Consider the following 27,031-nt stretch of genomic DNA (forward strand, 5'->3'; position numbering starts at 1 on the left):
CTGCGCAATTTTTTACTGGAAGGATAACTGATATTTCCATCAGTTACTGCTCGTTAGATCTACTATTCTCCCAACTTTGAATCAGACAGAGATAAATTAGCGTGGTAACATTACATTTATTTTAATGAATTAATTATTGCATTTCTTTGAATTAATATTGATATTGAGAGAGAGAGAGAGAGAGAGAGAGACTCTCACACTCTGAAGCAGTGAGTTTATGGTCAGACACAAAGATAAAGTAGTGTGGTAACATTACATTTATTTTAATGAATTAATTATTGCATTTCTTTGAATTAATATTGATTGAGAGAGAGAGAGAGAGAGAGATGCGTGTGTGATTTATCTGTGTCTTCAGCATCTCTCTACTCTCATACTCTGAAGCTGTGAGTTTAATTACTTAAAAAACAGCAATGTTATCCCCTCTTTTGCTGAAAAATATAATGTAGTGATTCTGTATAGACTTTTATTAGCAAAAGTAGTGTGGCAGCATTGATACATTTCTGTGCTCCTGAATGTTTCTGTGTGTGCGCAGCGCAATCTCCGATCTCTGTGTGTGAGTGATCTCTGTGTGTGAGTGATGTATGTGTGTGTGCAGCACATTAAATATAGAACGGTGATTAAGCTGACTGGAACTACAGCCAATCAGAATCTTGTATTCTGACAGACCATGGTGTATATATACTGTATATATAGTTAAGTTTTGGATGGGCAACTCAAATTTTTGTAAATGAAGATATCAGAATAGTAGATCTCTTACAAGTCGTTTAGGGTTGTACATGTAAAGTCGTAATTAATTCTGAGAACTAAATAAAATATAGGTGTGCTAAACAATATGTTTACTTGTCCCTAGTAGTTCCTCAAAAGTGGTTCCTTCAATATATTTTCAATGCCCCGATGTAAACATTTTTTTATTTTTTTATTTTTTTTTTATTTACATACAGTACAATAGCCAGTATGGCCTGAGACTACAGTACCTGCTTCTTGGTTTGGAATTTTCTTGCCATTTGAGCTGTTTCCTTTCCTCATCAGTGTCAAGTGTTTTTCACAACCAAAAATTCAGTACAACGGCACAGTCTCGAGCCTCAGGGAGGCACTGTATTTTAGTCTTGCCTCCGGTAACAGTCAGTTATTCTGTGGATAAGGATCAGCTGTGCTGAAGGTCCCCAGACTGAACTTCGGTCCCCAGACTAATGAACCCTACCTGTCCAGAGGGGATGTGATTGAGAAAAATTGTCAGCTCAGGGCCCCTGCTACTCTGGATTGGCACTGGAAAAAGACTCTCTCTCTTTCTCTCCAAGTCATATAGCTTTCACTCTAGCAGCTCACATATTCTATTGCTCTGAATGATTACTGAATGTTTAGTAGTCAGTACCTGTGTGTTTTATGGTTAGTATTTCACCGACCCCTGATTCCCTGACCAATTACCAGCTCTAATTGGGAAGATAAACATGATCCCGGTGCGCTTGTTCTCTGTGAGATGTGATGTTATAGGGTGGAGAGAGCAGGAGGTTCCAGAGGGACTCATTACAGTTGCTGCTTAATGTCGTTCCAGTCCGTCTCTGACTCTCTCTTGCAATGCACTTAAAATCTACAGCTAAACCCATCACTCTGATTTTGGCTGCATAAATCTGAATAATAATGTTAATTATAATATATTGTAATGTAATGTGATAGGATAGATGATAAAGGGTCTGTTCAAATCCCTAACCTATAATCCTTAGCAACACTACTGATAAATTAAATGTATGCTGTTTTTAATATATCAGTAGTGTTGCTAAGGATTATGGGTTAGGGATTTGAACAGACCCTTTATCATCTATCCTATCAAATTACATTGCAATATATTATTTTATAGTAATTATGTTATGTTATGTTATGTTATGTTATGTTATGTTATGTTATGTTATGTTATGTTATGTTATGTTATGTTATGCTATGCTATGCTATGCTATGCTATGCTATGCTATGTTATGTTATGTTATGTTATGTTAAATTATCAACGAGCTTCGAGCATAGTTGCTCCACAACGGATCAAGTCCAGACCGATCTTCCCGACCTCAAATGTTGTGGGCAGGGCTAAATTCGGCTGGCATCCAGGCTAGCAATTTGCAATTTCTCCAGAATTTTAAGTTTGGGGTTTTCCCCAAACGTGAGCAGTGGATATTATTTTGCAATAGTAGCAACATTTAAAGGAGTTATATGTAAGTCTCGTTTCAGACTTGAACTAGCATCGCCCTACACGAGCATCAAGGCAAGACGTATGCAATTGATATTAGCAACTAATATCATTGCTTCACATGCTGGAAGCTCACTAACTTTCATCTGTTCGAATAAAAAAGCCAGTCAGTAGCGTGTTTGCGTATTGGCAGTGTGTAGTAGCGTAATTGGGGCTGTCATATGCTTTGAGCGGCCATCTGTGTGTAGTACCTCAAAGAGTGTGACTGCTGAGATTTGGGCATTTAAACAAAGCTCACTCCATCTCTCTCCTGCTGTGGCGTGTAGCTCAGTTTGAATCCCTCAGGCTGGGGAAAATTAGATTATTTCAATCTGCTGTTGCCCTTTTAAAACCCTGACTGCTGAATAAGCAGCGACGCAGCCCGGCCAACAGCAACACGTCTCCCGTATAATGGCAATAATTTTGCTTCGTAGAAATCCGGTCTGAAGTACAAAAGTGGGCTACTGCTGCTACTAAATCTTAATCTCACAGTGTTGTTTTTAGTAATCCTTTAATAATATTCATTAAAAAGACAAAAGATTGTGTTGACTTGCATGAAACTTTACTGTCATAAAGCCATTGCAGGCTGAATGTTGTGGGAATTTATTGCTTGTCTAACATAAAGTTATATACTGTACGTCTCATTGTGGTGATGTCTGAAAATCAGTTGCCATGCGATTAATCCAATGGTTGCTAAAAGTCTTTGGCTATAAATACACCCATCATGCAACATAGATGAGGCATGGCTAGCGGCAGCTCTGTGAGAAAGCAGGACCAGTACGACGGCGCGCAGACATGAATAAGTAAAACCCTTCACTTTCAGACTCAGAGAAAGAGGTTGGCTTCTTATGACAGCTTGCTCGGCATTTTTGTACTTGAAAGGAACGCTTTGGGGATTGGTTTGTGTTTATTCGTGAGAAGGGAGTGAGAGCAACGGGTTTGTGTCTGTTTGAAGGACTGATGCTAAAATGATCTGTGGTTTTGTTATTCTGTGGTAAACAGCGGGAGGATTTTGTAGTGATTTGATTTTACAGTCATTGACAAAGATTCCTATTAGACAGAAGAGGTTTTGTGACTGATTCAGTATTTGAAGACATGAGTCAGACTCCTGCGCCTTCATTCATCACAATGAAATGGAGTCATGGAGTTCTTTCAGGTTATAGATGATCACCTTACTATCTCATTTGGTGCAGGAAATCACTCACTAATTGAAATTCATTTGCTCGCTTCATATGGATGACTGTTCTTGCCCTGTTCCCAAAAGCTGCTTCTTTTACTCATTATTGATTCTTTACCATTAGATTAAAAAGTAAATGTTTTCTTTTATGTTTAAACCCCTCTTTTATTACAAAGAAACTATCAGATGATAGTTCAGTAACTGCTTTGATTCAGTTAGTCAGTCTTTTTGACTGATTCACTAGACAAAGCATCTCAAAAGATGATTTGTTCATGAATCGGACTGCACTGATTGTGCTAAATGCTTGTTTTTTTGTGTTTTCTTATGCAGAAAATGCATTGTTTGTTTACTGTCTTCTGTAAAATGTAATGGACTACTTGTACAACTATTTCCGCGTTCTTCTTATTACTACTCGTGAGTTTCCGGTAACAGCATTCAGCACACCTACATACAGTACAGACGGGTACTCACGAGAACGCAGATCATTACTGCGTTTTATGGCTGACACTTGATTAAAACAATTAATCATGTTCTCTGCGTGTTAACATGAATTATCTTGAACCTGCTGAGATGTTCCTATAAATATATTTTCTTTCCAGCTGTTAGTGGAGAATATATGATCAAATATAGTGAATATAGTGGATAATATATGGATAATATAGTGGATAAAATATATTTCTCCACTAACCTGCTGCAGTCCAGTGCTCGTATTCTCATCTTACTGATCATAGTTCATTACCGGTTTACATTATTTTTATTTATTTTTTTAAGTGATAAAAAGGATTGCAAATAAAAATGTTCCGTTGAGTTTGGAAAATTCTTAATGTCCAGATTTTTTAATCTTCTTGTGGACACTCATTCTGAGTGGCGTTTAGTCAACTAGGTACCTGGAGCACATTGAAGATAGACCTAACTGGAAAAAAGTTTTACTTTTTCAAAAACAAAAATGTGTCACAAAGCTCAGTGTCAGTAGTCCATTCTATCAAGCTGTAGATTAAGCCTGTTTTGATTCAAAAATTCATATTTTGAATTCCTTCAGAATCCAGCTGATGGATTAGCTCAAATAAGTTTTTCAAAACAAGGGTCAAAAACATGTATTTGTGTAGAAAATACATAAACTATATAAGGTGTGTTTAATTTTATGAAAGAGGTCAATTGCTGATTTAAAAAGTTGATAGGTGCTTTTGATACCCTTTTTCCGGGAGTATGTTTTTTCTCTGTATTTGAAGTCTCTAGTAACACTTTGCAATATCCGACAATATCCCATGTCATGACTCCCCGTACTCAGACCCCCTGCCAGCCTTCTGGGTTGTCTTTCCTTCCTGCTGTAGTCAAACCATCCATCAAAGTCCACCAAATCCACTATAATCTGACTCTAGACAGTTTGAGGTCAACCAACATGGTTTCTTTCCTCAATAGTAATAACATTTTGTTTACTCTTGAGTATTTTCTGACTAATCCATCCTCATTTGCGATATACAAAGATTGTTGGTGTGCCTATGTAAATCTCCTCTCTTCTAACTCCCCATGGATGTTAAATAGTAACTAAATAGAGAAAGCTGCTCAGATACTGATTTTGTTGTTCAGCACTTTTAACTTTTGAACTTCAAGCCACAAGCATTTACAGGAGAGTAGAGTAATTACTGTGTGTTCACCTGGGATAAACCCTGAAGAGTGCTGCCTCAGTATTTCAATATTCCTTTTTGTCCTTCATGTGTCTTTAATTCTAAGTTTCTGTAGTACTGTAAGACTTAAGGCTAAATGTAAAAGAATAGCAGATTCCACGCCACAATTATAACTGTAACGGCACAGAGAAGCAATATCGTTGGAATCACTTTGAGTATTTTCTTCCAGCTGATGAATGAAACATTCACAGCCAATCAAAATCCATCCTGCTTTAAAGAGCATAAACAAGCAGCAGACAACAACTTTAGTGCACTTATCATAAACAGTATGTTATCACGTGTTGGTTTGGACGCTAATATATTTATTGTTATAGTTATCTTTATAGTTATCGTTATTGATGTGAAATGGGTCTTTAAACTTGATGTGGACACATTAGCTCTACTTCAAAACTTAGTGAGTTGCCTATACCTAGACATCACTTTTAGGCAAAATTATGCCACCTTTTAAGATTTGTAATCCACTGTTTATTACAAACTTATATTTCATTTAAAACTGAAAAGCGTGAATACAAATTGTTCAGGATGTTTACAAATGGATTATTTCACCCAATATTTATGTGTACCATGTATTTTTTGTACTTCCTTATTTATAAGTCACTTTGGATAAATGTAGCTTCGCAACTCCACTGTAATCAATTGTGAGTCAATTCTACGTTGAAGTATACTGCCTTTGTACAGCGTTGGAAATTAGATATGAATCAGATATGGCAACTCTGACAAGGTCATTTTTAACACCATTAGATGTTTCTGATGTGCTGGTCCTGATCAATACAGGAGCATGGTTGAGGAGCCATTGCTGCTCCATCTATGCCAAAACAATTGGCATGTTTTTTCTAGAACAAATGATACAAGAATTAAGACATTCTTCCCCAGGTTGTAGAATGTCTGAGTTTTGGGGATTCATACTGACTTCTTCATGCAGACAGTGTGCATCTGTTCAGATAATGGATTTAATAGGGATACTCTGCTAGTGACAAACACTGCTCAAAGTCAGTAAGTAATTGAGTATTAGGATTGATCATTTCCCTGGGGATGTAAACAGAAACACTGTCCACATAAACAAACAAGAGGTTTCATTAGTGTCCAGGCAGAAAACCGGCCAACATTACTACATTATATAATGCCTAACTCAAGGGTTTTCAAACTTCTCGATGCCAAAGTTCCTAAATATGAAAATCCTCTTGCGAAGGACTCCTACAGTATAAAGTCAGCTATATACTCATTTATGCTGTGAAAAAAAAAAGTAGTAAGTGTGATATAAAAAAAAGCTTATAAATCAGACTAAGCGATGGTTTTTGTTATGACATTTCTGTGATGGGTAGGTTTAGGGTTAGCTGATAGAATATACAGTTTGTACAGTATAAAAATCATTTTGTCTATGGAATGTCTCCATAAAACATGGAAACCCAACGTGTGTGTGAGTGTGAGTGTTTGTGTGTCTGTGGTGATTCTCACAATCACCACACCCATTATGTTCATTAACTGTCCTATCCACACATTTTATGTCACACAATGAAGAATGCAGTTGAATGCCTCTGTGATTGTGGGTTTGTCTGTTTGAGAAATAGAGCCTCTACATCCCTCAGTGGTGCCAGTGTATTGATTTCCAGAAGTAAAGGGGTGTATCTGCAGCTCAGTTCTGCAGATTTCGGTGGCGGCTGGTTGTCGGTTTCCTCTGCAATGCAGAAGTCAAACACTTTTTTTTTTTTTTTCACTCAAGCCAGTGGAGTGACGTTTGACTGTCCCTGCTTTCATAAAAGATGGCATTGTCATACTCTGCCTCCACAAGGTCATTTTATTCAAACTGATTTGATTAAGCTGAACAAATACAACAGCTGAAGAACATTTCACTTTTTTATTTATTTTTACTTTGAATGACGCATATCGTTAAGGCCACTATGCATTTATTTAATCAAGAACATTAAGAATGTATTAATATGAGTCAGATATGTCTAGTTTCCAAAGGTTCAGCACATAAAGGTCATTGTGCATCATTTCCCTTGTGTTACCCAGCATGCAACTTCAAGTTTGACCCTGACTCTGACTTTGATTGGAGTCTGTGTCTTCTGGCAACGCCCCAGTTGGTTGAGGATGTCTGAAGCATTTCTCAGAGTGCATGATGGGCCCTGGGGAGGGGTGAGGTGTGGGGGGTGGGGTGGAGCTGTAAGAAGTGGCGAGATGTCGCTCTCTTCCCTCCAGCCCGTGTTTCGCAACCAAGCAGGTGGGTTGCATTCTTCCTCCATCTTCTTCCCCTCCTTTTTTTCTCTCTCCTCTGCTTTTTCTTCCTCCCCTGGAGCTACAGCATGACACGGGCAGCTTGCAGAAATCCAGACAGCATCAATCGCAGGGTGGTGAGTTAGTGTTCACCCTTTCGGCTCACTCGGGAGTCATCGGTCACTGGTTTTGGGACACACTTTGGTATGTTGGTGACTCTAACAGGCTGGTCACCGTTTGTTTTAATATACAGCTAAGGCTCTAGATATTAACTTTAGGTTAGTACAGAATACTTTGTTTTCATTACAAATGTATGTTGATAAGATTTACTGGGTTAAATTGGATAATTCTTGATGTTGTGTCTTTATATAAGTGTCAACATTCACAAACTGCTAATTGTTGTAAATTTTCCCTTTGGGAACCATTGGATAGCAGATTGTCTCTGTAAATGATTTTCTTTGCAATGAAAGTCATAAAAAGAATTTGCATGTTGTGGCCTTAAGACTTATTATGCTAATCTTTGAATTCTTGTACTTAAGTGTTTGGGTGAAGAAAAGAAGAAAATGAATGGCTGATGGCTACATGCTCTTAAAAAACTGCATTTGAATGGACTCAGTTGAGGTTGCTACATATAGGACTGTTATGCAACCATACAGACAATGGTTAATTTCCTCTGGAAATATGTTGCTTTGCCATAATTAAGCCACAGCATGAAACATATTTAACAGACCAATAGACACAGCTAGTGATAAAGAAATTGATTTGTTTTGATCCACGTAGAATGCAAAATCTGGCTTTGTTAAGTGTTATTGTTTCATGGTTCTTTCAACACTGAATATTTCATGAGAATATTACTGTATGCCTGAATGGACGTTTGCACTCAACATCGAGTGAAAGTCAAGCGAATGCCGCCACTCATATTGTGAGGCGTTTTTATTAAAAAACAACAATCCATGGCAGATATTCAGCCAACCAATCAAAGGTTCTAAAATCAACAGTCATGAAATACGTGTTACATATACAAGTGATTCAAGTGTAGGCGTTTTGACTAGTATTGCTGTCTTAAATGGACCGGTGTCTAAGGACATGGTCCGACCGTCAGTCACATCACAGATATGACAGCACAGAAAAGAATAAAATATTCAACCCATATGGGCAAGCTTTTAGGGCAGCTCTCTGGGGTCTTTATCCTGCTAGCAGGATTATTTCTGCATAAAACTATACTGAATCACAATGGAATCTTGTTGTATAGTCCCAATAAAGTATGCCATATTGTGGTAGTCTGCTGCCTCCTCCACAATTTAGTGCTTGATTTCATTTGTTAACGTGGACTAACTCTTAACAGGTAAAGAGACTTTTTTCATAGATATATTATGCATAGAGATAGTGGCCTGTATGTGGGACAGGACAGTGAAGTAAAGCACAGGGCAATGCTCAGAAAATTCGCTAGGTATCTACTAAGTCACAATTCAGTTTAAATAAGAATGATTGGAACTAACAACATGCGTGGCCCTGTAAAACAGCAGTGGTTAAGTAAGAAGTACTTGTCTCACTGTATGCAGAGAATGTAGCCGCCCTAACCAACTAACCTGCCTACTGTATATGGCCTATTCCAGGATCCGCCACTGTCTGTAGAGCATTGCATTTCTCAAGAATAATGTACCACCCACCCTAAGACTGTTCTGCTGAATTAACTGTGACAAATTTCAATCTAAAAAAACAAATGTTGAGCTAATTATTCCCTATTCATGAAAGCATTAATTGATATTTTTTGGTGAATCGCCTTTGTTTTGGTAAACAATCATTATAATTATTATGCATAAGAAGACAGCATTTGCTTCTAAGTGAAGAAAAAGGTATGCTGTTAAACAGTCAAATTGTTTAAATCTGACTTCAAAGTCATATAATCTCAAACTGCACTAGAGGGGAACTCATTCCCAGCTCATTCTTCCATCGACAATGTGCTTCAGTATATAAAATTTGTCACATTTCATTTCTCATGGTCAATTAACAGAAATATATATTTGAGACATGGTGCCCATGTTAATGGTATTAATACTCAAGATATTGAGTATATGAAACATTCAAACCCCAAAGGTTTTTAACACCAACACCCAAAATTAGATCGTGTATTTCCTACTTTCGGCATCCTGTGAAGTCACAAGAAGTGATGGTTTAGTCACCATTCTGGCTGTATACCAGTGACATTCCTGCTGAAATCACTCTCTCAAAGCAGTGGGCGCACTCAGCGGGGACATAGGTGTGTGGAAACAAGACTATCAAGGTGACCTTAACCAGTGAGCCCATGCCAAAAAGTGTCCAACTGGCAAAGGATGCCCAACTAAGATTGAGTACCACTGTTTCAGATGTTTACTGTTGCATTGTGGGAGGGCAAATGCACAGAAAGCAGGAAGCCCTAGAAATCTCTCAGGCAGGTAAGGTTTCAGCAGAGTGCATATTAGGGGAAATTGTCAACTGGCCTGGTTATTGATTTGTGTTGGTGGTCCACTTGCAGCTTCATTTCACATTCGTCTGAACTCAAGACTACCAGCACATCATAGCACCAACAAGTCAATAACTCTACCCAGGTGTTAAAGCATTAGCTGCTAATGTGTGTACATTCACTGGATACTGCAGTCATTTTACTCTTGAAAAGTGTCACTTAATGTGTAGTTTAGACAAGCACGACCATTGTTGATGTTATTGATAGATTTTAATATATCTCATGCTTGACATCACAATTTCAGTTAATTGTATCTGCTCCCATAAAGGTCCCATATTGTCAAAAATGAAATTTCCTGGCTTTTTTCATGAAAACAGAGGTCTAGGGGTTATGTAACTATACCATATAAGTTTCAAAACAGTCAATCCACAGACAAATGCACACAGCCTGCATAAAGTAGCTGTGCCTTTTCACAAGCCATTGTGACTTCCGTAAAAATGTGACGTCAGAACTACTCAGTCACAGAGTTTCTGTTTATAACATGTTTGCAGCGTTGAGCAATGTAGCCAATCACAGACATATGTGTTGATTTCTTGAACGCAATGGCCAATGAGATGCATTTAAGATAGAATCCACTCACCGCTCAAAACTGAGTTTTTGTTCAGTGGCAAATCCTCTGATTATAACAAACGAAGTGTTGACATTATGAAAGATTTATTGTGCAGTCAGCTTCATTGATAATAACGGAGCTTTGTGAGATCGCGATGAAGTGAGATATCAGCTTTTTAGGAATTATTACATAGTAGCCTATGCTTGCTTTTATGTTAAATTAACAGTGGTTTGTGAATGTTTATGATCTAATAACACTCTACCGCAATCGATCTACTTATACCGCAAATATATATTCTTAAGGACATGAAAACCTAAAATCAAACTTCAGAAAGTTATACAATATGAGACCTTTAAATGACAGAATCACATTTGTGATCATTATATATAGTAATTTCCTATAATAGTTCAATTATTAGAAGATGAATAGCACTTTGTGGATGAGATATATCTTGCATTGGTATGATTCTTGAGAAATTATTACTAATGGAGAAAGAGAATGGATACCAGAATGTTATCAGTTTTAATCACATAGCTAAATTCTTATTAAATTCACATTTCCCAATAAAAGTGCAATTTCTTCTTCTAATTTAATATTATAAAAGTGTTCAATAAAATGAAAATTGTTGCTGAGCAGAAGACAGAACATCATCAAACTGGACATAAAAAAAAAAAAAAAACTGTAATAAATTAAATTAAAAGTTGAAAAAGGAATAGTTCATCCAAAAATTAAATACCATTAATTAATCACCCTCGTGTCATTCCAAACCCATAAGTCTTTCGTTAAGCTTCAGAACACAAATTAAGATATTTTTTATGAAATCTCAGAGCTTTTTGTACTCTCCATAGACAGCTTCGCAACTACCACTTTGACGCTTTAAAAAGTTCATAAAGAGATTGTAAAACAAATCCATATGAATTGAGGAGTTTAGTCCAAATTTTCTGAAGAGACTTGATTGCTGAATATGATGAAAAGATTGAATTTAGGCTTTTATTCACGTATAAACATTGATCAGAAAAAACTTGAGCAGGAAGCTCAAAAGTGCTACGTAACACAAGAATGAACCTCATTGGTTCTTGTGGAAGCTCAAACATGCTGCGTAAAACAGGAGAATGAACCTCATTGGTTCTTGCACATCAATCAAGCAAGTTTGATCTTCTGTTTACCACAACTGATGTGTGAGTTGTTTAATGTTTATATGGGAATAAAAGTCTGTATTCAATCTGTTCATTATATAAAGCAATCGTGTCTCTTCAAAAAAAAATTGGACTAAACCACTCAATTCATATGTATTAGTTTTACGATCTCTTTATGAACTTTTTGAAGTGTCAGTTGCGTGGCTGTCAGATCATAAATATTTTCAACGAAAGGCTTAAGGGTTTGGAACGACACGAGGCTGAGTAAATGAAGACAGAATTTTCATTTTTGAGTGAACTATCCCTTTAAGTAGAAGGGGTGGCATCAGCAATATAATCTAAAGAAATAATTTTCTGCCAAGTATAGTTAATTTGTCTTACTGTTGGGTGTTTAATGTTGTGTAGCAGCTTGCTGTATTACTATAGAATTTCTGCAACTTTTTACAGTGGCTTCAAATGCTCATCCAATCAGACTTTAGAAAAGTTCTGTTGTGTAATAGACGTTGTGTCATCTATAATCTTTAATTTACATTATTGTATAACAGTATCAGATCTCAAGCTAAATGTGTCAAGTGCTCCTGGAGTTAAATAAGGGAGAAACAAGGATGTTGAAAAATCAATAATGATATTTTTAGTGTGATTGCGCACATACTCGCACCCACCGAGCCTATTTCTAATGCAAGAATCTTCAGAAACACCCACATGCTGGTGTTAAGAGCCCTGCGGGGTCTCTCACAATTATTATCCAGTCGCTTTCAGCCTCTCAAAGTTTTCTTTCCTTCTCGCTCTGCCCTGCATACATTATAAAAGTGAAGAGAGAATATGTACTAGCTCGTCAAACATTTCAAGAAGAAGACCAAATGTCCTGGACATGAACGTCTCCTGGGTAGACTTGAATATATTGAATTTTAGATGCCAATGTAGTTCTGCAAGCATTACTCAGAATCTTAGAATCGATATGAATAATTGAACTGCAGATATTGACATCAGTAAAGAGGTTTGAATATTTCAATCTCTTTTTATGTCAGATGTCTGTAAATGCCAGGATGTCTCTCTTTCTCTTGTCTAAATGGATTTCATGTCGGTATAGCTGTTAATTTAGTCTGTAGAGCCGAACAACAAATAGCCAACAGTCATCAGAGAGTTGAATACAATATATGATCAGATCTGAAGAGCTTATTAAATTTGAGGACATATGCGTCCACAAACATGATTAAACAGAGCTCGCTTAGCAACACAAGAGAAAGACAGTAGATGCTAAATATCAGTATACGATATATCTTGTGTAATAGACAGAAAATTAGTTTGCAAGCCTGTACAATTCTGCTTTGGCAGTAGTAATAACTTCATATGCATTCACACCTAGCTTTCCTCTTGGATTTTCAACTGGGTCAACAAAGTCGAGGGTGTCAAAGCTACTGTTTAATAACCTTTATTAATTAGACATGATCTGGAAAATTGAGAAGAATGATAACGTAAGGACTGTGGAGAAAAGAGAAATATTGTCAATAGTTAATGAGAATTGAAGTGGCAAGACACGGAGAACACTAATTAAGAGAAATAATATGAATAAGATGGTGACAGAGAGTCAACAATAATGGGCTTTGAAATATGAATGAAGGTGTGATGAATGTTTGGAAAGGTCTAATAAAAGACAAACTTTCTCTAAATATTTCCAGAAGATAAAACCTTGAAAAAAACAATCAAATGGGCCATCTCCACAAGGGAATTTCTTTTTTTCATAAATCAGATTAATAATGTCCTAATTCAATTTAAAAATGATACACTATTTCCTGTCACCAGGCACGATAAGTAAGGAAGCCCCCAAAGTTTTGGGTGTTTTTGTTTCTGCTTATAATTTTATTTTATTCTTTTCTCTTTCTGTCTCTACAGCTGGGATGACAGTAGTTCGGTCAGCAGTGGTTTGAGTGATACTTTAGATAACATCGGCACTGACGATCTGAATCCACCCACATATTCCGGCATCTCATCTCGCAAGAGCAAAGCAGCACAGGTGTGCATACGCTCTAGTCTTATGTATTTTTTTCTCCTCACACACACATTTTTATAAATAGCTTTATATCAGCAGTCTGTCAGTAGGCCACAGCAGATTGAACAGACTGAGAGTTTTGGACATTTTGCTTTGGCTAGTAAGAAAAGTTTGGCCATCTGTCAGACGGATTGCCAATGTGAGATTACTGTGTTTGCACTATATTTTGTGTGTCTGTGTGATTCACAGTCAAATAAAGATACGCACAGTCATACCGAGCAGGATGGTAGCAGCTGGGCTGGTGCTGAGGATCTGAAGAAGGTTGATGAAGAGATGGAGCCAGGTATGGACCCTTCCTGCAAGTGGAAGTCTTCATCCCCTTCCTCTTCATGTCAGGGTGAGGACGTTGGCCAGAAGACAGCTTTGCCCATGTCTCAAACAGGCTCCTGGAGGAGGGGCATGAGTGCCCAGGTTGGCATCACACCACCACGGACCAAAGGCTCATCCACCTCTCTCAAATCACCAGGTATCAAAATCTCATACAGTGGTACTTTGTAAATATGAAAAGATACGTGGAGCACCATTTGTGGTTTCACTGAGAGAGGCACTGTCAGAATCCTTTAGAAAACCTTTAGGTACCCTTTTCAAAAATGGAACCCACATTTTTCTGTAAGGAAGCATGAAAGATACAGATGCCTTTTTGGTTGTTACAAAACCAAGGGCATATCAGTCATACAGTGATATCTGTCAGTAGGGACATTTTATGCATGGTATTCAAAATAATTGCTTACTGTAGCTTCAAAGAGAAGGTATAATCAAAAAGAGATGAGGCTTTTTGACAACTTTGAGTCTTTGTCTTTTTCTTTATCTCAGCCAACTTTTGCAGCTGAAGCTCTTTTGGGACACTCAGCAGGAACACGTTATTTTGGCTTAGAGTACCTTATCTTTGCTGTTTGCTGAGTTGTGCAAAAAAAGGGCAGTTGGCTAGAACACAACAGCCATTGCGTTGCATTGGCGATGATGGATTGGGTTGTGAAATTATTTGTAAAAAACTAGCCAGCAGTATTGAATGATTGAGCAGGAGGTACTAGTGCCATAACAAACATCTTTGTGCTGACAGGTAAAACAGATGATGCCAAGGCATCTGAGAAGGGCAAGGCCCCATCTAAGAGCCCAAGCATCCAGCGCTCACCATCGGATGCAGGCAAGAGCAGCGGAGATGAAGGGAAGAAGCCACCCTCAGGCATCGGTCGTCCACCTACCACAAGCTCCTTCGGCTTTAAGAAGATTCCGGGTTCCGCCGGAGCCCTTATCACAGCCAGCGGGGCCACTCTGACCAGTGGTTCTGCGACTCTAGGCAAGGTACCAAAGTCTGCAGGCATTGGGAAGGGTGCAGGTATCGGCAATGAGCGGAAGACAAGTCTCGATGGTGCTCAACACCAGGATGATGCCGTTTTGTTAGGCTGTGGAGGCTCCAAGGTTCCACTCCAGTATCGCTCCCTACCTAGACCGGCAAAGTCATCTAGTGGGGGAAGCAGCGTGGTGGGCCGCAGCGGGCATCGTTCCAGCTCTAGCAGCATTGATTCTAATGTCAGCGGGAAGTCTGCGGGAGGTAGTGGAGGGGTGGTAGGAACCCCAACCAGCACAAAGAGAAGAGACCCCGGGAAAGTGGGGTCAGGACGCTCTAGTCCCATTACCATCAACCAAACGGATAAAGAGAAAGTGGCAGGGTCGGATCAAGAGGGAACGGGGTTGTCCACCTCCCCCAAATCCAGTCCCACTTCCACCCAATCGGGACTCAGACAGCCAGGCTCCAAATACCCAGACATTGCATCCCCCACATTCCGCAGGTAACCGACTTTCTTTCTGAATAAAATGACTGGGGTAATGGGAGGACAAGAAAAGTTAGACAAAGATGACACAAGGCAGACATAAGCAGAGATAAGACTAATATATGAAAGCAAAATAGGCAGTTAGCTTGAGACAAATGGACACAAGCAGACAGTAAGAAAGAACAATTGCTTTTTGTGGTTTGGCTCACTCCTGCGATGTCATGACCTCTTGGCCAGCATGGAGGAGCATTCCAGCATGTTTCCTCAGTAAGTATGTGAGATGGGCGTGAGCTGCTTTAGGCTGCGCTGCACTGCTAATTTGATCCACCAATGACTTTAGGCTTGCCTCAGAGATCCAGGAAATGTTGTGATGGATTACGGAGCTGATTGTTTGAGTCATAGCCATAGCTTTCTGTCTCACTCTTGTATTTCCCCCAGCCACCATTAGACGACCTAAAATCTTGTCAGCAGCCCACAAATGCTCTGATGAATAGAGAAGGATGTAATCTAAATCACTAGTTCTCAACTGGTTTTTATACAGAACCAGATTTCACAATGAACATCAAGGGATGACCTATGTAGTAGCAAAAGAAAGAAAACTGCCAAAAAAAATCGCAAGTTTATTAACCACAATAGTTTGGGTTTCTAAATGTCTCCTGAATCCTGATGGTTTCTTGACAAGCAGTGATATACCACACAAAACAAAATTGTGGTCAGAACAATCTATAGCCGCTTTTCCATCGTCGGGCTGAACGGTTCTAAGAATAGTAAGGAACGATTCCAGTTGTATTTCCACTTGAGCCTGGTACGGCCCAATTACAAACCGTTCTCGACCCGGAATTCCTGTGCTGGTAGAATGCGTGTATTGATGTCGCAACTCGGGATTGGTCACTTGTCTGTTGTCTGACTACCAGTTTCTCTGTAGCTGGCTAAGCATGCTATTTGAATGACGTAAACACAAATTAATAATACAATTATAAGAAATATCCGATCATCCTCCATAATGCAGTCACTATTTAAATGTGTATCGTCTGTAAAGTCTTGTGTTACCAAGGGAATGACTGACACATTCGTATTACATTCCAAAGAGCTCAGTTATCAGCCGTTTTCGTACCATAGCCTATATGAAACCAAAATTGCACGGAATTGATCGGTTAAGCAAAGAGAACGGTTTGGCCCGACGATAGAAAAGTAGCTTATGTCTGTTCTCTGCAGTATGTTAAGTTTGTATGTTTAATGTAGTCTGGCTCATATTTTCTTATCCGATTGTTAAGTCTGACGTCACGCGTGACGTTTAGCCTTTTCCGGGTCCAAGCGCTCCTCTCGTCCAGAAATAACAATGGTGGAACCTGTAAATTTATTTACGATCACGTCCTTCTTAGTGAGGCACCCTTGGCAGTCAAAAAGTGTTTAAATTCCTTTAACACCAACAGAGTGGTTAGTGTAGCTCATCACTTAGGTGGCATAATTAAGGGTAGAGTCCAGGCATCAATGAAAAAGAAGATTTACGAGGTTGAAGTGAGTTTGCTCGGGACACGGGACACAGCACTGCGGCATTGTAAAAACACTCAATAATAACCAAAACACTAGCGAAAGCGGTAGGTAGGTAGAGAGGACCTGGACTTTGGACCCGGAAAGAGTATTATCGGAGAGTGGTTACGTCACGACTTAACAACCGAATACTTTTTGTAGTTTGTTCATTGTTTTCGAGGATGGGGTCTTGTTATGAGACCTGCCCATATTTACTTACCAATTTGTTAGCTTATACTAAGAAACAGCCGTTTTTTGTTTTTGCTTTTTTGCCAAAACACTGTAAACTTTGATCGGACTCAACCTTCACATCAATAACAAAAGATGCGAGAAGCCTTTAAAAAGTTAAGCCTGTTTAATTTGCACAATTATACAGTTAGTTTGAATTAGTTTTTTTATGCATTTAGCATTTTGTCTCCCTGTTGTCTGTGAGTCTCATAACAGCCTGCGACCCATTTTTGAGAATTGAAATCACATTGCAGCTTTAGCAGTCTGTCTTAGCACCTCTCTCCCACATCAGAGGACAGTTGCACACTAGATGGATTAGGGTCAGATTGCCACCTGGTGGTTGTGGAATGTAAGTGCATATATGGAAACACTCCTCAGGGAGCATGATTTGCCATTCTGATCAGACTCAATTCAGAATTGATGAAAGCAGATGTGAGTGAGCGGATTTCCAGCACACTGATCTCTTTATTAATAGGCGTGTCCATTTAAAAACATGTCTACATGGTGTGCTGCTCTGCTCCATGAAGTTGAAGTGTAATAGCTGGATTTGCTTGCCTCAGGCTGTTATTGCTGGAGCCATACAGTGAGAACCATGGGCAGATCCACCACTGAAAGCATATTTGATTATATACAAGGAGTAGAAGCTGACCAATTAAGTTATGCTGGAAACTGTGTGATGATACTTTGTTTTTTAATGAGATTGCATGGTTACATCTACATTTCATGAAAGAGCAAATGTGTGTAAACTGTTTCTGAAATCAACTCAATTCATTGCGATAGTTTACATAAGCAAGGTTTACGAACAATTTGTTGTTTTGTTTTCACTTTGCCCAGGTTGTTTGGCAGCAAGACGAGCAGTAAACCAAGTTCCCCTGGCACCCCTGACTCTGGTAAATGCCCATCGGCACTGGGCAGTCCTCATGGCACACTGGCGCGGCAGGCCAGCCTGGATTCACCCTCCTCAGGAACAGGTAGTCTGGGCAGCATGGGTGGGCAAAGCGGAGGCAGCAGTCCGTTGTACGGCAAAACGCCCGACCTGGGCACTGACTCCCCCGCCTCTAGTCCGGCGTCAGGCCTCTCTCTGCCCTCTAACGCCCGGCCTTGGCCTCCGAACCTCAGCAGTTCCTCTGCGGGCAGTAAAGACACACTGAGCTGCCACAGTATGACCAGTTTACACACAAGCTCAGAGTCCATAGACCTGCCGCTCCCACATCACCATGGGCCAAAGGTCACCCGCACGGGCAGTGTCAAGTCCACCCTGTCTGAGGGGTAAGTGCAGATATCCATATGGTATTAATTAAATTACAAGATGACAATGTATTGCTTATTACATGATATGTTTAATGAAATAATGGAGCATTTGTTTGTTGTTGAAATCTGTGATCCGTGATATGATCAAACTACCTGTTTGTCGTAGATAACTCTCTTATTTTTCTTCTGTTTTAATAGCATGCCTCTTGACAGAAACACTCTCCCCAAAAAGGGATTAAGGTACTAATATAACCACCATCCATGTAATTGTCCTCACAAATATGTCTTTGTTTATGTTGTCACCTCCATCAAGTTACTAGCATTAATATTCTCATCAACTGCTTTTGAATTTGTCACTTACCCAGTACATGTGTGCGTCTATGTATAAGGTGTTTCCTAAAGCAATCATTACTATTATTACTCATACTCATATTACAGTTAGCGATTGAAAACCCCAACCCTAAATATTGAACTTTAGCACATCATCCTGTACAGTTTGTGCTAGTACAGACACGAATGATTCCTTAAATCATGTGGCTTTTTGATGAGAGCTGTTCAAATTACGAGTAATAGCTGCTAAAAATTCAGCTTTGCCATCACAGCAATCAATTACATTTTAAAATATTTAAAGACAGAAAACAATTATTTTAGAACACTTTAGCAACTGCATAGCAACACATAGACAATAATCCACAGCAATGGTAGTGTTGGCAAAATGGCTTGTCAAGCTGTGACTCACTGATTTGTTAAACACTCATTTATTAACACTTTTAGCAAGAGACAACCACAGAAAAAAGTAACATGCTCTTAAGAAGCAATTCAATTCAATATTCACAGAGATAAGCACAGCATTTACATGAAATCAGACTGTGTCCAAACCACTATAAAGAGCCATCAATGTGCAGTCAGGATGAAAGATAAACTGTGGAAATGCTACATGCGTGTGTGACCTTCTATTTGCAGTTAAATCGCAATGTGAGCAAATCATTTAGGCCACAATATGGTATTTTAATTCTAAAGGCTCAGGTAGGCAGTGATGTGTGCACTGAAGATAGTCCAGTCAGGAAGATCCACGTGATCTCCATTCGTCTCCATTCATCTCCATTCGTTTTATGGAAACCATCTTTGACGCATCCTAAGTCTGCCCACTGCCTAAAGCTATTACTGCAGAACAATGGATGTGAGACTGTGTGGGCTGTTATTATCTAGTTTTATTGTATAAATCATGTTAAGCCCTATCACAGCTGAAGATTTTGTGATTTTAGTTTAATAGACTCAATAATTGGAACAGTTGCATTTATTTAGAAATATAAAAATAATACTGCATTTTGGGAAAGTACATCCTTGTGGAATAGCTAAAACTGTCTATTTACCTCCAATCAGGTACCCTCCATCCTCCAGACAGACATCCCATGAGGAAGGAAAGGAATGGTTGCGTTCTCACTCCACTGGAGGTCTGCAGGACACAGGAAGTCCACTTTCACCACCGGGCACAACCAGCGCCAACGCTGGCAAATACCACTACTCAAACCTGCGTATGTCAACACATATCAGTAGATCTTACACTTTACAGTAGAACACAACTACAATTTCTGGATTTCTCATTACACCATAAACAGATATTGGGATAAATGATAATTTTGTGACATCATGACATTTGTGTTGCAGTGAGTCCCACCAGTATGTCACAGTATAATCTTCCCAGCACCAGTATGAGCCGCTCCAACAGTATTCCAGCACAGGATTCATTCGAGCTGTACGGGGAGGGTCACACTTTGGGCGGCAGTGCCACCTCGCTGGAGGAACGGCCACGCGGGATGAGTCGGTCCGGTTCTTTCCGAGACAGCACAGATGAAGGTTAGCATTGACGTTACTTCCTTTAAAAGAATTCATTTATTTATTTACATCCGTACCATTGATATGCCTTTTCTATATAGTTGTGCATGTTCCTGTATGTATGTATGCATGTCTGTTAGAAAACTTTTGGTTTCCTTTAGCATTAAAAACAGAAATATTTATATTGTTATGTTGCTCTGCTCTGTCTACAGTTCATGGTTCTTCTCTGTCTTTGGTCTCGAGCACATCATCTTTGTATTCTGCGGTGAGTGACGCTATAGTCTTCCTACGTAATCTTGTGATTGACTAATCAGTCAGATTTCAGTTTTGCAAAAGAAGTAGCAAGTCTTGCACCCAGTATTTTTTTTCTTTAAGTTTTACAAAAATAAATTATCAGTACTTAAAAAAAAAAAAATATATATATATATACAGTATATGGAACAGCTGGGCTAAAGGCACATTTTTTATTTTGATTATATCTATCTCGAGTTTTCTAAACATCTACGTTTCACTATGCAAGTGAAAATTTGTCTGATCCTTGACGCGATCGCATCAACGCAGAGTCAATTCTGTGCCAAGTTGATCTAATATAATAATAATGTTTTTTTTTTTTTTAAGTTATAGATTTATGTAGCAAATGCAAATCATTAAAATTACCAAATATATTTTGAGACAAAAGAATTATTGATTATTTATATTTCCATTCAAGTTGATTAAATCAACGGTTTTTCAAAAACTGAAGAATAAGTAAAATATTGGTATTTGAGGGCTAATGGTACAATATTTAATGTGACAAATAACTGGTGGACTTTTACAATTGTTGACATGACATGGTTAGATTTAAAAGGTCAAAATAATTGATTAAGCTGTTTATCCACTTTAGAGATAATCACCATATTTATAATGAAACATTTTCCAAAATGTTTGAGTTTTTACAGAGAGACTGTTTTATTCCACCAAAATAAAAGTTTAAGGGTTTAACTCTTGCAGGTGAAGAAATTTAAATAAAAGTTATATACAAAAATAATATACTTATTATTATAACTCTTAAAATGCACCATATTGATGCATAGAACTTTAAAATGTACAAACTTTTCTGACAGGGGACCATGTCCCTAGGGCACTCACCTAGAGGGAACGCAAAGATATATCTTTTTCTGCAATCTTACTACTGGAGTAGTGAAAAACCGATTTTCCTTACGGTGTGCTTTTAGCCCCATTGTACCCTATGATGATACAAACTGTATATTTTGTATAGTGTATTTTTTTTTATTGATTTTATCGCATGCTATTATTTATTTTAACTAATTTGTCCTTTCATTTTGCCTGTATACCTTTTAGTTTAATATTTTATATTTATTCTTCTTTTTTTGTCTATTTTAGAGCTGGGTTTCCTTTGAAAATATAATAGATAAACATTATATTCCTTGCCTGAGTCTCACTTTCTATAGTAAAAGTCATTTTAGATCACTCGTATTAACTGCTAGTCTCTGAATAACTGTAACATCATACATGCTGTTTCCATTTGCCTGAGCTTGACAAACTAATAACTTTAAAGAGTAATTTCTTTGAGAAGTCGTCAAAGTTGAATATGTAACCTCCACTATTCACCAAGGCTATAAGACTAATGACGAGATTTAGAGAGGTGGTAGACCCATCTCAGAGGCTCATGGTGGCTCAGTATTGTGACTTTGCCACTATTTGAACACACATTTTCTCACTTTCAGGTGCTGGCCTTTTTAGACAAGGTAATAATTTGTCATACAGAAAAGTCTGCTTGTATTCACTTCATATTTTTTGATAAATGCAAACCCTAACAGTCTAACGTTTTGCTTCAAATCAGCTGCTACTAACGGGTAACCATAAATCTGATCCAAATGGCAAAATTCTGATCTTTGGTTAATTTGTATGGCTTTGTGGTTTACCTTTAAGTGTTTGCAAAGAGCTGGTGTGGATTTTGGCTTCTTAATTATTTCTTCTTTTTGGATATAATAGGAAACACTGATTGTAGATTTTTATGAATGTAAAAAAAAAACAAAAAAAAAAAAACTATTGGGATGTTGATAATATTGTATTTGGGTTATTTTCATGTTCTTTAACTGTTGTTTTCTTCCACAGACAGAGGAGAAGGCCCACTCTGAGGTAAGAATGTCTTGTTCTTGTTATATTTGTAATTTTGGTAATATGTAAAAGCAATAAAAGGTCAAACAGTGATACACTTTCACAAAGTCCAAAATCAGTTGGGTCTTTGAATCGGACAACCACACCAATACATTTACCAACAACACACATATTTAAAAAATGAAAATTGAACGCTATGTTGCATCATTTTATGAGACACTCTTATGGTATCAATATCTGTTATTCACTTGTATTCACTGGCTCACATACAGTCATGGACAAACATCTTTAAAATTCACATCCATAATTTAACAGGTTTGATTTTATTTGGACTCTTGTTCGTTTGATCACTGATTTTCCTTTGATTTCACTTTATTTTGTGTTTGTGTGCCATTAATATTCTCTCTCCTGTTGTCATATTTGTCCAAGACTGCAGACTTCTATATATGATGTGTCATGTAATGCTTAACATGTAACGAACAGCTAAAAACTAATGTATTCCTGTCTCATGGTTATGGCTGCATTTTGTACGAACATGCAACATAGAGTTAATTGTACTTTTCTTTTCTCAATCAAGGGCCAAACAGTCCAAAATACAACGGTAATTTCCCATTTTACATACACTCTCTTCTGGTATAATACAAGAGAAAGCACTTCAAAGTCTTACATGCCAGAATGCTTACCTGAGGCCACTGACTGATATCTAGGTTCTTTTGTTACTGTTAAGCAAAGAGAATGAAAGCAGTTTATTCTCCAGTGTTTGAGTGCACAGCTCATTGAGGTTTGTAATGAGAAACCACTTATTTTCTTACAGCAAATCAGAAAACTGCGAAGAGAGCTGGACGCTTCTCAGGAGAAAGTGGCAACCCTGACCTCTCAGCTGGCGGCCAACGTGAGTTAGATGCTAAAACAAAGAAAGGCATCAAAATACATCTCATCTAGTGTTTTCAATTTAGTACACATAATAATGCCTGTGCTGCAGTAAAATGAAGAGGAATTCCAAGGTCCAAGAAGATTTAATAATATGTATTTTGAAATAACAGATTTTACAATATAATTAATATAATATAATATCATATAAGTATTATTATTTTATCATATTAAAATTATATAAGAAAAACTTTTAAACTGCACAGTAGTGGCTTCTAAAATATAAACTGTTAACAGTCAGCATGTTTGGGAATTTGCATTGAAAGCATCTCAAAATCCCAGATTCTGAGGTATTCTTTGATATTCTGAGGAGAAGGTTTAGTTTGTGTCCCTGCATTGTCAAACTAGGGCACATTGTTTCACATTGTCACATTAGATTTCTGTGTGAAGGCACTGCAAGAAGAGAGCAGAGTTTGGACCGGGCTGAACTCTATTCACTTTCCTGTCCCAGGAGTGATGAGGGCAGGTGTGATGAAGGGCTTTGCTCTCTGACAGTTTAGTGAGAAGTGTGACAGGGCATGAGACAGTTCCTGTCTCTTCACTCGACCTCCTCTGTGATTTGTGTTTGACAGGATTCGTGTATGGGAGAACGCCTGCGAACTAAATCTATTCAAGTCTTACAATACTTGAGTGGATTGAAATGTCTGCTCTCCAGTCGGATGTTTTTGAACTTCTCAGTGTCAGAACAACTTTTGAAAGTTGGTGTTCAGTTTTCAGGGATGAAAGAGAGCGTCTTTGTTTCTGTGGAATTATGATGCCCCACAGCAACACAGAAATGATATGAAGATTAAACTTCCTGAAATATTTCCTGATATCTGGACCCAAAAATTATTTGGACAATTACGACAATTGTCTGAATCCTATTACATTAGTTATCAAACCAGTATCACAGTGTCAAACCAAGTGCCATTTATTTTAAAATTAGCACAAGCTTTTAAGAAAAAAACCATTTGACACCAGTCTAAACTTACAATTACAATCAGAAAGTCTATAATGTTCAGTTAAGTGTAGGTTAAGTTTCCAAATTAGGGTATGAACCCTCAAAGTTTCTCTTGTTCTTCCATTCAAAACTTCCTGCCCACCCATTGGTTAATCCTTCAGTATCATGTGCATTTGTATTAGAGAGTCTGTGTAGTTTTGTATTAGGGTGTGAGAGAGCTTAAGGATGGCTGTGACTAACAGGGGTACTGCTTTAGCTAGTTCACTGTTTTGGCCACAACTGAACCGTTATCCGCGTAAAGAAAGGTCAAAGAGACAAGACCATTATGCTCAGATATTGTCATTACAGCAGCAAAACATCTGGATTTCATCACAACCACACCAGGTAAGGTGATAACACAAGATGTAGCTTTAGATATGTGGTTGCTTTATGTTGCTTAAACAGCTAATATGTGGCTTTCATTTGTATGCATATCATAGTTTAAAATCATTTGAATGTCAAAATGTCCACCTTGAGGTTTTAATAGGTGAGAGGTTGCTTGGTGGGATTCATGTGTCAGGCTCCTTTGTGTACGATTTGTGGAAATGCTGCCTGTTTCAGGTGTGCTTGACTGGGCTGAGGGACTCAGTGTGGACAGATTGTTGAAGGAATATAAATGGATGGACAAACAGGTCAGGGCAGGGCATGTCGTAAAAGTGTGTTTATAGAGGCACTCTCCCATTAGAGTCACTCAAGCATTTGGCATTGTGCCTCTGAGTATTCGCTTGGCTTCACTTCCTGGCAGGCATTTTAAATAGTATATGCCAAGAACCTTTTGAATACACCTCTTTTATAAAACACAGTGATATTTAACTTAAAATATTAGAATTTAAAATGTTTTTATTTTATTTATAACTATAGGACTACAGCTATCAGCTTAGGTCCTCGAACGGGTTGTTGGTCAGTTACAACAAATGATGTCCACAAATAATCTATTAGAACAGTTTCAGTCTGGATTTAGATCAGGACACAGCACCGAGACCGCTCTTGTCTGGGTCACGAATGACTTTCTCACTTCTACTGACACGGGTGCTTGTAGCATTTTAGTTTTGTTAGATATTAGTGCTGCTTTGGCACAGTATGCCATACCATCCTTCTTGAAAGGATGTGTGGGTGGCTAGGCATCTCTGGTGATGTGTTTTGAGTGGTTAAAATCTTATTTCACTGATCGTTTCCAGTATGTATGTTTGGTGAAAAATAAATCCAAACCAACTTTAATTCATCAGGGTGTCCCTCAGGGGTCTGTGTTAGGGCCCATGCATTCTGTCTTCTTATCTATTACCAGTGTGGATGCAAGACAACTTTCTCAATTATTCAAAAACTGAAATGCTGCTTGGTGGTTTGCCAACGGCTCTGCATAAATGGAATAATTTCAATTTGTTAACTGATTGCCGTTCAGTATCTCTATTGCTTCAAGTGTGCAACCTCGGTGGGTTTTTTCTTTCTTTCTTTCTTTCTTTTTTTGATGCGCAGTTCACATTCAATGCCCATATCAAAATTGTCTCGAAAACTGCTTTTTTACAACTCAGAGATATTTCCAGACTTAGACCTTCTCTTTCCTTGCCTGATGCAGAAAGGCTTAATCATGCCTTTATTATGTCTAGGCTTGATTATTGTAATGCACTTTATTCTGGTCTCCCTGATAAATCTATTAAGAAACTGCAATATATTTAGAATTCAGCCACCCAGCTCCTGACTCATACAACTTTTTGCCAGCATGTTTCCCCTGTACTTTATAAATTACATTGGCTTCCCATACAGGCACGCATCAATTTTAACCTTGTCACTCCTTATACGCCAACCCTTTCTCTGCTCTCTTCTGGTTCTTGTACTGTTCAGCAGCCTCCGAGCATTCTCTGTTTCAGCTCCACGGTTATGAAATGCTCTACCTTTGGTGATAAGAAATTCCCCCAAACTGGACTGTTCTGAGAAGTCTCTAAAGACTCATCTTTTCAAATCTGTGCTTTTTTAATGTAATTTAATTTAATTGTATTGTTTGTATTCTTTTTTTAAAATTACTGTTTATTATTATTACTCTGTCATAGTACTTTGAGTTTTAGAAAAGTATTATAAATAAAATAAAATAAAAATTATATTATTTCTAGGTTTATGCCAGCTCTGACTATCGTATGTATTGATGGTTTTTGTTCTGTCCCTTAGTTTTTAAAAACACTATGAGTCTAAGGTCAGATGTTAAACTGGGTCATTTATATGGCCAAAAGATGTTTTGGATGTATTAAATATATTTTGGATGTGCTTACGTTCGTTACTATCGTAACTTCGTTGTGTGAATATATATTCATTCACAGACTTCAGAAGTCTTTTCAGTGTAGCTGAGGTCAGGAGAGACGGCTCTTCCACCAAAGCCCTGGGCCTTATGTTCAGACAAGCCTTAGACATTGTGTTTCCTTTGAACTCCTTCTCTGGAGCTTAAACCTGAAACATGCTTCAAAGCCCTTGGTGACTGTTGAGGAGTTCACAGCACTGTTTAGCTTGCCTGTGCAGGATAGATCAGAGTTTCCCAGGAGGAATCCTCCAGAGGCTCAGACTGGGTGGATACAAGATAGCTGTTGATAGTTTTTCCAGCTCAGATGCCCAGAGTGTGCTGTAAGTTTTTATGCACAGAAAGATAAACTTAATAGATCTGAAAATCTATACTGTGGGTCTCACAGTGTACTTATATTTCTTTTACACCCACTGCATTCACATTATTGGCTTCATCGGTTTGTGTTGCCGAAAGCAAAGCAGGTTTTGTGTTGTATGAAAAACAAGCGTCAGCAAGGACGCATTAAATTGATCAAAAGTGACAGTAAAGACGTTTGTGATGTCACAAAAGATTTCTATTTCAAATAAA

The 27,031-nt window shown here is 38.2% G+C and overlaps 1 protein-coding gene across 6 annotated transcripts in view; it reads left to right on the plus strand.

The window, feature by feature from the left end:
- nav3 (neuron navigator 3) overlaps positions 1-27,031 on the plus strand; it is a 315,297-nt gene that overhangs the window by 269,567 nt on the left and 18,699 nt on the right. For 5 of the 6 annotated variants that reach the window (XM_082168169.1, XM_082168167.1, XM_082168165.1 and 2 more), the window contains 12 exons: positions 13,374-13,494; positions 13,720-13,996; positions 14,591-15,320; positions 17,895-18,329; positions 18,510-18,551; positions 19,695-19,846; positions 19,980-20,168; positions 20,360-20,412; positions 21,875-21,895; positions 22,266-22,289; positions 22,846-22,869; positions 23,083-23,160. In XM_082168169.1, the coding sequence (XP_082024295.1) occupies positions 13,374-13,494; positions 13,720-13,996; positions 14,591-15,320; positions 17,895-18,329; positions 18,510-18,551; positions 19,695-19,846; positions 19,980-20,168; positions 20,360-20,412; positions 21,875-21,895; positions 22,266-22,289; positions 22,846-22,869; positions 23,083-23,160 (2,146 nt within the window). The remainder of the gene's footprint in view (positions 1-13,373; positions 13,495-13,719; positions 13,997-14,590; positions 15,321-17,894; positions 18,330-18,509; positions 18,552-19,694; positions 19,847-19,979; positions 20,169-20,359; positions 20,413-21,874; positions 21,896-22,265; positions 22,290-22,845; positions 22,870-23,082; positions 23,161-27,031) is intronic. The other variant, XM_082168166.1, reaches the window with a different exon arrangement.

The sequence above is a fragment of the Leuciscus leuciscus genome, assembly GCF_965113295.1.
Source record: "Leuciscus leuciscus genome assembly, chromosome: 4".
Classification (NCBI taxonomy): domain Eukaryota; kingdom Metazoa; phylum Chordata; class Actinopteri; order Cypriniformes; family Leuciscidae; genus Leuciscus; species Leuciscus leuciscus.